Below are 8459 nucleotides of genomic sequence, written 5' to 3'. Positions count from 1 at the left end.
GGTTTGGCTCAGTGGATAGAGCATCGGCCTGCGGACTTAAGGGTCCCACGTTCGATTCCGGTCAAGGGCATATACCTTGGTTGCGGGCACATCCCCAGTAGGGAGTGTGCAGGAGGCAGCTGAATTGATGTTTCTCTCTCATCAATGTTTATAACTCTCTATCCCTCTCCCTCTCTGTAAAAAATCAATAAAATATATTTTTAAAAAAATACAGATTCCCTGACCCCACCCCAGACCTCTGAATTTGAATCTCCAGGACAGTTCTCAGGTGAATCTTAGAACTGGGTAAGTTGGAAAGACCTAACCTTATTTCTTTTTTTTTTTTTTTAAATATATTTTATTGATTTTTTACAGAGAGGAAGGGAGAGAGATAGAGAGTTAGAAACATCAATGAGAGAGAAACATCGATCAGCTGCCTCCTGCACATCTCCTACTGGGGATGTGCCCGCAACCCAGGTACATGCCCTTGACCGGAATCGAACCTGGGACCTTTCAGTCCACAGGCCGACGCTCTATCCACTGAGCCAAACCGGTTTCGGCAAACCTTATTTCATTTATAAGAATATCCAGAATAGCCCTGACCGGTTTGGCTCAGTGGATAGAGCATCAGCCTGTGGACTGAAGGATCCCAGGTTCGATTCCGGTCAAGGGCATGTACCTTGGTTGTGGGCACATCCCCATTGGGAGGTGTGCAGGAGGCAGCTGATCGATGTTTCTCTCTCATCGATGTTTCTAGCTCTCTATCCCTCTCCCTTCCTCTCTGTAAAGAAATCAATAAAATATATTTAAAAAAAAAAAGAATATCCAGAATAGCCCTAGTTTATTTGGCTCAGTGGATAGAGTGTCAGCCTGTGGACTGAAGGGTCCCAGGTTTGATTCCAGTCAAGGGCACATGTCCAAGTTGTGGGCTTGATTCCATTGTGGGGCGTGCAGGAGGCAGCCGATCAATGATTCTCTCTCATCGTTGATGTTTCTATCTCTCCCTCTCCCTTCCTCTCTGAAATCAATAAAAATATATTTAAAAAAAGAATATCCAGAATAGGCAAATCTGTATAGGTGTAGATTAGTGGTTGCTTTAGGGTGGGGATGGGGATAGGGGGATGTGAAGGCCCAAGGGATTATAGCTAAGGGGTGCAGTTTCTTTTGGGGGTTTATGAAAATGCTCTAAAATCGATTGTGGTGATGATTGCTCAATTCTGTGACTACATTAAAAGCCATTGAACTGTAGGCTTTAAATGGGTGAATTGCATGGTATGTGGACTTAATCTTAATAAAGCTGTTTAAAAACAAGTAAAACAAAAAACTTGGACCAACCTCCATAAGGGACTTGGGTGGTGCCTGTTATCTAGTAGAAGAGCAAGCAAATACTTATGGATATATACAGAATAGGGGGAAAGTAGTTTTACAGTTGTTTGTAATGCAACAATTAATAAATAATAATACAAGGATAAACTGTTTCACGTACTCACAACTGTAAACCTACTTTTGCCCCACCCTGTACATTGGCAAATACAAAGTAAATGAACAATTGCAGTGGGGTGGAATCAGTACCCTGCTGGGGAAGTGCAGGCTCCTGTGACAAGAGCACAGGGAGGGCGGCTTCCTGGAGAAATCTGGGATGTCTAGGTTGAAGCCTTTCAGGTGAGCAGGCTTATTAACAAGGCAAGATGAGGGGCAGGAAGAGTGTACCATGATGGGGCAAGCAAGCCCTGCCTTGAGTCTTCAGTGCAGAGCGAGAAGTTAGGTGGCAGAAGTGAGGCTGGAGAGGGGAATAGACTCCAAGGGCTTTGTGAGCCAGCTCTAGGGTGTTGGAATTTCCCCTAACGGAGAGCCCGTAGTGGTGGATTTATGTCTTAGAAATCACTCTGACTGCACTATGGAGAATGGATGGGAGAGGGGCAAGACCAGGGGCAGGAAGCCTGTGAGGGGGGCAGTTTTAGTGTCTGCATGAGAGGCCAACATGTCCTGGATCTGAGTGGTGTCAATGACGAGAAAGAGAAGTGGGTAGAATTTAGTAATATTTAGGGCATTTAATTGAGAGGATAAAGGTGGCTGAAATGAGGGGACAGAAGAAAAAGTCAAGGATGAGGCTCAGTTGTGTTGCTTGGATATCTGGGTAGTTGGTAACCCCAAGAGCCCTGGAGGAGAAACAGATTTTGAGATGTTGAGTGAATAGGATCATGCTGTTCAAAAGGAGTGTCTAGTCCGTCAGCACTTGGAGATATGGGGGTCTGGGGGGGAGGGGAGTGCCATGTAAATCACTGGCCTCAGCTTAGAGATGGCAGGCAGGGGGCTGGAGAAGGTTGTTCAGGGAGTGTGTTTCTAGAGCAAGGAGAAAAGGGCCTAGAATGGAATCCTGTGGAGTGATGTTTGTATAATGATGCTTGAGGAGGTGGTGGAGGAGGAGGTTTTAAGGAGACTCAGAGGAAATAACCAGAAACGTAGGTGTTAGCTATAGCAATTCATCTGCTTATTCAGCTGCTGTAAGTCAGCATTTATTGAGGTTCCATATGTCCTGGGTGTATTCAGAGACAAGTGAGACTTAACTGTTGACATCAAACTTAAACCATGGCCATCACCCCAGTACAGTCTTCTGAAACAAGAGGCCCCTTTCTTGTAGGCCGCTGACCGTCTTATTTTCTTACAGATAGATTGTTCTTCCTTAGCACTTTTACAGGCCCTGGAGTGCCTCCCAAGGTCACCCTCCTGTATTAACCAGGCCCAAAAGACCCAGGTCTAGCAGTCAAGCCTTCTGTCCATGGTGGGTGTATGGCCTGAACTGGATACTTCAAGGCTGTCAGGGGGCAGAAGGCAGAAGGAAGGAAAGGAGGGAACATGTCATATGCTGAGGGTTCAGCAAATTGTACCCACACACCAGGCATAGAAACACAAGAAAATCACCCCCGCTCTGTGGGTGAGACTAAGCAGCAGTCCTCTTCCCATCTGCTTTGCCTTCACAAACATGCCTTTTTTTCTTCTTCTTTTTGGTTCTCTGCAGCTTTGAATACATGAGGAAGAAGTGTGGGAGACAGGAGGAAAGGTAAGGTTGGAAGAGGACAAGAGGAAAGGAGGAGAGTGGCGGTGGGGTGGGGAGCGGGGGGTGAGCCTCCAGTGACCACCAACACAATAAATCAGATCCTGGACTACCTCAGCCTGGCCCCTTTTTTCTACAGTGCACTCTTATCAGTTTCCTCCCAGGAAGAGTCCAATGATGACAGCCAAGGCATGGCTGTGGCCTTGGTGGACTTGATTGATGGGGTACTGGGAGGGTGTCAGAGGCCTGGGAGGCCCACTTCCTTCTGTTCACCCCACAGAGGCTTACACAGGCTACACAGGACAGGCGGGCACAGACTTTCCCTACCCAGCTGCCTTTGAATCAGATGGTATCATCAACCTCCCGTCAGCTGGCAGAAGGCTCCTGACTCTAAGGAGTGTGGGGCAGTAGGAATGGATGCCTCCCTGAACCTGTATGACAGCAGGGTGGGGAGTGAGCAGTCCTGAGAGCAGCAGCTTTGCCCTGTGGGAGGCACCTGTGAAGCTGTGTGTGTTGAGGGAGGGGATGTTGTACAGGAGGGTGGACAGGGACTCTCCCTGCCCTCTATCATCTTGCAGACCTGGGCATGGGCCTGGATGTAGGAGGCCATCCAGTCTGACTTCAGGTTGCTGATGAAGAGGGATTGAGTAGTTTGATCCACACTGCTCTAAAGTAGGTAGGCTTGATGGGGCAAAGGATTAAGGCTCTTTTTTGTCTTGGCTTTGACAGTCCTTTACCTGGCTATGCTCACAGTACCTGCCCTGACCCTTGGCTAGGGTTGAATGCTAGGCTGTGGCCTGAGGACTCTCCGTATAGGGGATAGAAACTTAAGAGCCCTATCCATTTCTAGCATTGGCAAGCAGTGATATAGGGCCACTGTGACAGTTCCAGATGACCCTCAACTGGGATGATTTTTCCACCCTACATTTCTCGACTAGGCTGTCCTCTCCTGTGGATTGAGCTGTGTGCACTCCTGCCAGCCCAGTCAGCCATCTGCCCTTTCCCAGAACCTGGTCAGCCAGTGTTTACTTCCTCTTTCCCCACCACACAGGCTGTGCTTTGGATGCAAGTGGACAGTCCTGCCCTACCAGTGGGGCCCCAGGGTTGGTTCTTGGACTGCAACCCTCCTGCAGGGGACCTTGAAGCAGGCCCAAGCTGTGGCCGGCTCTGGGTGCTGGCTTGGTCTCTACCACTTGTTTGCCTTCTCTACCCTCTGCCATCCCAGCCAGCCTACCACCCCAAAAAGCTGAACTACACACCATCCCTCCCATGACACCCTTCACAGTTACAGAGGGAGCACAGAGCTGTGCCTAAGTGCTGAGGGCTGTCTGCCCGCCCGCAACCCCACCCGACTGGAATGAGCCACCTGCATCCACACACAGGTGTTTCCTGTGCTCCTTCCTGTTGCCGTTTCTTTCTTTTTTTTTTTTTCTGCTGCTCAGCGTGGCTTCCCCAGCAGGTGGTTAAGGGCCAGCCAAACCTCTTATACACATCTCCAAAACACTGGGGGGCGGGGCTCCCTGGGGATCTGGGTCACCCCCCCACAAGGAGGAACTGTTGGCACCTCATTAGCTCTGCCTGAGCGCAGGTGCACTTTCCCCCCCGTGTGTCACGGTGGACTCCAGGGTTGGGGAAGGCCCTGCCTGTGCACCGTCTCCCTTGCCTCTGGATAACGAAAGCTCTGGAGTGAGAAGGGAAGGGTGGAGGGCCAGTTTCTCCAGCCTTGGGTGTGGGCCTCCCTCAGGCCCTCCTTAGAACAGGCCTGCCATCCTGAAATCCCACCCCACCCTCCAGTTCCTCCCATAGAGCTCTTTGCCTTCTGGGGTTAACACACTTAACATGTGGCACCTCTGGGGACGAGATGAACCCTCCCTGGAGCCCTGCTTCCCAAAGCAAAACAGGTCAGCTGGCTGTGGAGGACCACGGGGTTCAGTCAGGGTTGTTTTTACAGAGAGGAGGTGGCTTGGGTAGAGGAGGGCCTTGTTATTTAGGGTCACTGGGCAGCCATCCTGGTCTCCTGCCGCGCAGGCCCTAGCTCTTCCCCTCTGCAAGGATCTGCTCTCTCTTACTACCCAGCCCTCAAGGAGCTCCTAGTGCTGTGCCCTCTGTAGGAAGCTGCCAGGGCTGAGGGGAAATCTAGAAGCCTGGCATTCTCGGACAGGGTTCTGCTGCCCCCTGGTGGCCAGGAGCTCCAGCCACCACCATGCCTTTTTTCTCTGCCTGCTTCTTCCCCTTTGCCTCCTGGCAGCAGGGTGCTAGCCGCTGGGGAGCCATTCCCAGGACTGGCACTCTGGGCCTTCTCTGGGCCAACTCCGTGGTTTGGCTCCAGCCTGGGCCCCTAGCTTCCAGGCCCAGAGCACGCCCAGCCAGCAGGCTGATCCTCAGCAACACGCCACCACCCTTTTTCTCTGCCCTCTTCTCCAAGCCCACTTCCAGCCCCTGGGCTCTCTTCCACCCAGATTTCCAGGGCAAAAGCACATGTCATTGTCACAGTTGGAGTGTGGGCATGTCAGAAAGGCCACAGCCAAAGGGTGCTGGAACCAGAAGATCAGGAGTACACTAGGCCAGGCCATGTAGGAAAGGCATTTTGCTTTTTTATTTTCTGTAAAACTCTGTAAATAAAATACAAAACCAAGGGAGGTGATGGGGCAGAGGCAGGATGGCCAGGCCCGGGGCACTGATCTGTGGCAAGTGTGCTGAGCTGAGGCTGGGAGGCACTTGACTGCAGGCACTGACTCTACCAACCCCAAGGGCAACTGAAGAATATATTAGATTTTCATGGATAGGAATACATGGGGGAGGGGTGTCTGGAACCAGCCCTCACCCTCCCTGCCACCTGGTGAGCCCTGAAAGTGGGGGGATGTGGCACTGAGAGCCAGTGTGTGGGGAGTTTAGAAGGCCGTGCTGGCCATGCTGCCGGGCCCGAAGATGCGGGGCAGGGCGTCCAGCGACTCTTCTAGCCGTCGGTGGGCAGACTGTCCCTCTTCCCCTGCAATGAGTAAGGATGGAATCAGGAGGAGCCCTAGCCTTGGTCCTCCCACCCTTGACCCCATCTCACCCCTACCCCCGTCAGCCAAAATGCCCCAGAACTCTACTTGACCTCTATCTCCCAGCCCCCAGCCTCACCACACTGTTGCAGGCTCTGCCGAGCAGCCTCCCTCACGACTTCTGTGTCCGTTTGGCACAGGTACACCAGGGGCTCAATGCCCTCAGGAGCCTATCAGAGGAGGAAGCACTGAGGTGGGCCCATTGGAGCAGATGGAAAAGCCCAGGGCCCAGGGTTGGGGGAGTCCCGAGGGGAGATAAAGGGGTTGGCAGGCAGGGATCACCTTGATGCAGCCTAAGGCCAGGCAGCCAGCCACTCTCGTCTGCACGTCCTCATCCTCGAGTTGGTTCAGGAAGCACAGTAGGGCCTGGGTAAGGGTAGGAGGGCACTTAGCCAGACGCTGGGAGCCTGGCACCCCAGCCTTTGCCTTCAAGGGAGCCCTGCCCCACTCTCACCCTTTCCCGGAAGGCAGGGCCTAGCGACAGGCTCCGGAGCTGGGTGCTGACAGCAGCCATGACCTTGTTGTTGCCATGGACGAGCAGGGAGCTGAGGGCCCGAAGCCCGTCCCTTCGTAGCCGCCCTTCAGGTGCCAACCTCAGGGCCTTGAGCACAACAGCCTGATCATCTGAGTTCAGGTTCTGCACCAGTAACACTGAAAGAAGGACCTTGGAACAATGTAGCAGGGCAAGGAGCTTCCTGGGGTGGGGTCTTCTGTACATTCATGTCCTCATCCAGACCTCAAGGCCCACACATACTGTTGGGCACTTGGTGATCGGGGCTACTGCCTCACCTTCCTCAGCGGTCTCCGTCACATAGGCCTCCATGGAGGGGCTGTCCAGGGTTTCCACATAACTCCAGAACTGGAAGACAGTGAGCTGCTCGCCAGGGCCTGGCTGGGGCCTCCTGGGCAGCTTCTGTCCCAGCATATCCTCCAGAAACTTGACACACACTGTGGGAAGCAGTGCCAAAGACCTCAGGGTTTGGGCGGACCCAATCCCTTAGAGGAAAGAGTGCTCCCACCCCAGGCTCAGGTCCAGGGGCCCCTTGTCCAAACCCTACCCATCTGGGTCCTCTTGCATCAAGGCACAAGCCTTTGCTATATCTTCTCAATGCTCAGCTCAGCACGTCTGTGTGAGCTGACCTGGCTTTCCCTGCGGTCCCATCACTGGGGATCTGAGAAGGGAGGGCAGAGGGGGCAGGCAGGCAGCCTACTCACCAGCCTCAGCTAAGCCTGGCTGGCGCAGGGAGAGCCGGGCACCGTACTGATTGCAGAAGGTGAGGAGCACCTGCTTCACAGGGCAGATGAAGGGGCTAAGTCCCTCTGTGCACTGGTCCCAGAAGGTCAGGAAGCCAGGCCGAGAGGCTGAGAACTGCACCACTGTGAGGAGGTGCAAGAGACCGTCAGCAACCGAGTAGGCAGGTGGGCAGACAAGTGTAGGTAGCGTAGAACAAGGAAGGAGCTTCAGGGCAGTCACCAAGCCAGAGCCCACAGGGCCTTTACCTTCCTGGGCAGAAGTAGCAGGGATTTCCCATCTCCTGCTAAGCTCGCATACCACCTCGAGCACTCGGGCCTCCCGCAGCAGTCGCTCCAGGGCCCATGCCTCCTGACAGCGTAGCGGCCCAAATGTGCCCAGTTTCTGGAGAATAGGGGTGGCCAAGTAGCTCAGATCTCAAGGTAGAACTTGGGGAGAGTGAAGCCCAGGGACTACAAGTCCCAGCATGCATTAGGAGAGATTAGAGGGAGCCAGAGTGTGGGAGGTGTTCAGTAAGAGCCAGATGCCAGGGACCTGGGGCATTGGGGAATGGAACTCAGAGCAGGTGTGGAGAGTTCCCTGAGGTAAAAGGAGCGTAGGGGGGAATGCCACTAGCCTCACCAGCAGGAGGCGGCTGCAGTAGTACAGGTGCTGGACCAAGGCAGTGTCCAGAGCTGGACACTCCGTGCTGAGGGGATGGGCACTGGGTGAGTTGAGGCTGTCTTCAGCCTTAGGCTCCAGGCTGCTTGGGGGCCTGAGAGAGAAATTGTGGCAATCACCTTAGGAGTACATATCACCATCTGGTCACCACTGTATTTTCATTAAGTCCCCCTCCCCCCCATCCCAGAAGGGAAGAACAGACGCACAGACAACAGACAGACAATGGGTAAGTTCACGGAGAAATTCCAGGAGGAAGGGGCTGGGACCAGCAGGTGTAGCAGTGGTCTTCAGAGTCCATCTGCCCTGTGCCACATCCAGCTAGGACTGTGGGGTTGCAAGGGGATGGTCTATGCAATGTGAAATGCAAGGGGCTGTGGCCCAAGGGGCTCAGGGCACAGGGCTGTGACCTGGGCAGCAGCAGATGGAGGAGGGGCCGGGCGTGACCCTCAACTTGGAATTTTCAAAG

General features: G+C 53.5%; 1 protein-coding gene and 1 long non-coding RNA gene across 2 annotated transcripts; one reads left to right on the top strand and one right to left on the bottom strand.

The window, feature by feature from the left end:
• Window positions 1-195: 195 nt before the first annotated feature.
• LOC106727838 lies at window positions 196-5791 on the top strand. Its single transcript, XR_001364090.1, has 2 exons — window positions 196-285; window positions 2999-5791. It is a non-coding gene; the product is annotated as an uncharacterized LOC106727838 (long non-coding RNA).
• LOC102255517 (protein FAM65A) lies at window positions 5756-8453 on the bottom strand. Its single transcript, XM_005876399.2, has 8 exons — window positions 7955-8453; window positions 7582-7717; window positions 7297-7458; window positions 6871-7029; window positions 6536-6732; window positions 6364-6447; window positions 6161-6251; window positions 5756-6023 (listed from the first exon to the last, which is right to left on the bottom strand). Exons 4-8 carry the CDS (start codon window positions 7004-7006, stop codon window positions 5926-5928), a joined length of 606 nt encoding a protein of 201 aa, XP_005876461.1. The 5' UTR covers window positions 7007-7029; window positions 7297-7458; window positions 7582-7717; window positions 7955-8453; the 3' UTR covers window positions 5756-5925.
• Between the last annotated feature and the right edge of the window lie 6 nt (window positions 8454-8459).

This window comes from Myotis brandtii, unplaced genomic scaffold (assembly GCF_000412655.1).
Source record: "Myotis brandtii unplaced genomic scaffold, ASM41265v1 scaffold486, whole genome shotgun sequence".
NCBI classification, from domain to species: domain Eukaryota; kingdom Metazoa; phylum Chordata; class Mammalia; order Chiroptera; family Vespertilionidae; genus Myotis; species Myotis brandtii.
This window is presented reverse-complemented; position numbering and strand designations above follow the sequence as displayed.

Coding starts and splice junctions, on each gene's coding strand:
- LOC102255517 (XM_005876399.2), bottom strand. CDS start 7,006: ATGCTGGGACAGAAGCTGCCCAGGAGGCCCCAGCCAGGCCCTGGCGAG. Junction 6,733..6,870: donor GACGGAGACCGCTGAGGAAG/GTGAGGCAGTAG, acceptor TCCTTCTTTCAG/TGTTACTGGTGCAGAACCTG. Junction 6,448..6,535: donor GCCCTGCCTTCCGGGAAAGG/GTGAGAGTGGGG, acceptor ACCCTTACCCAG/GCCCTACTGTGCTTCCTGAA.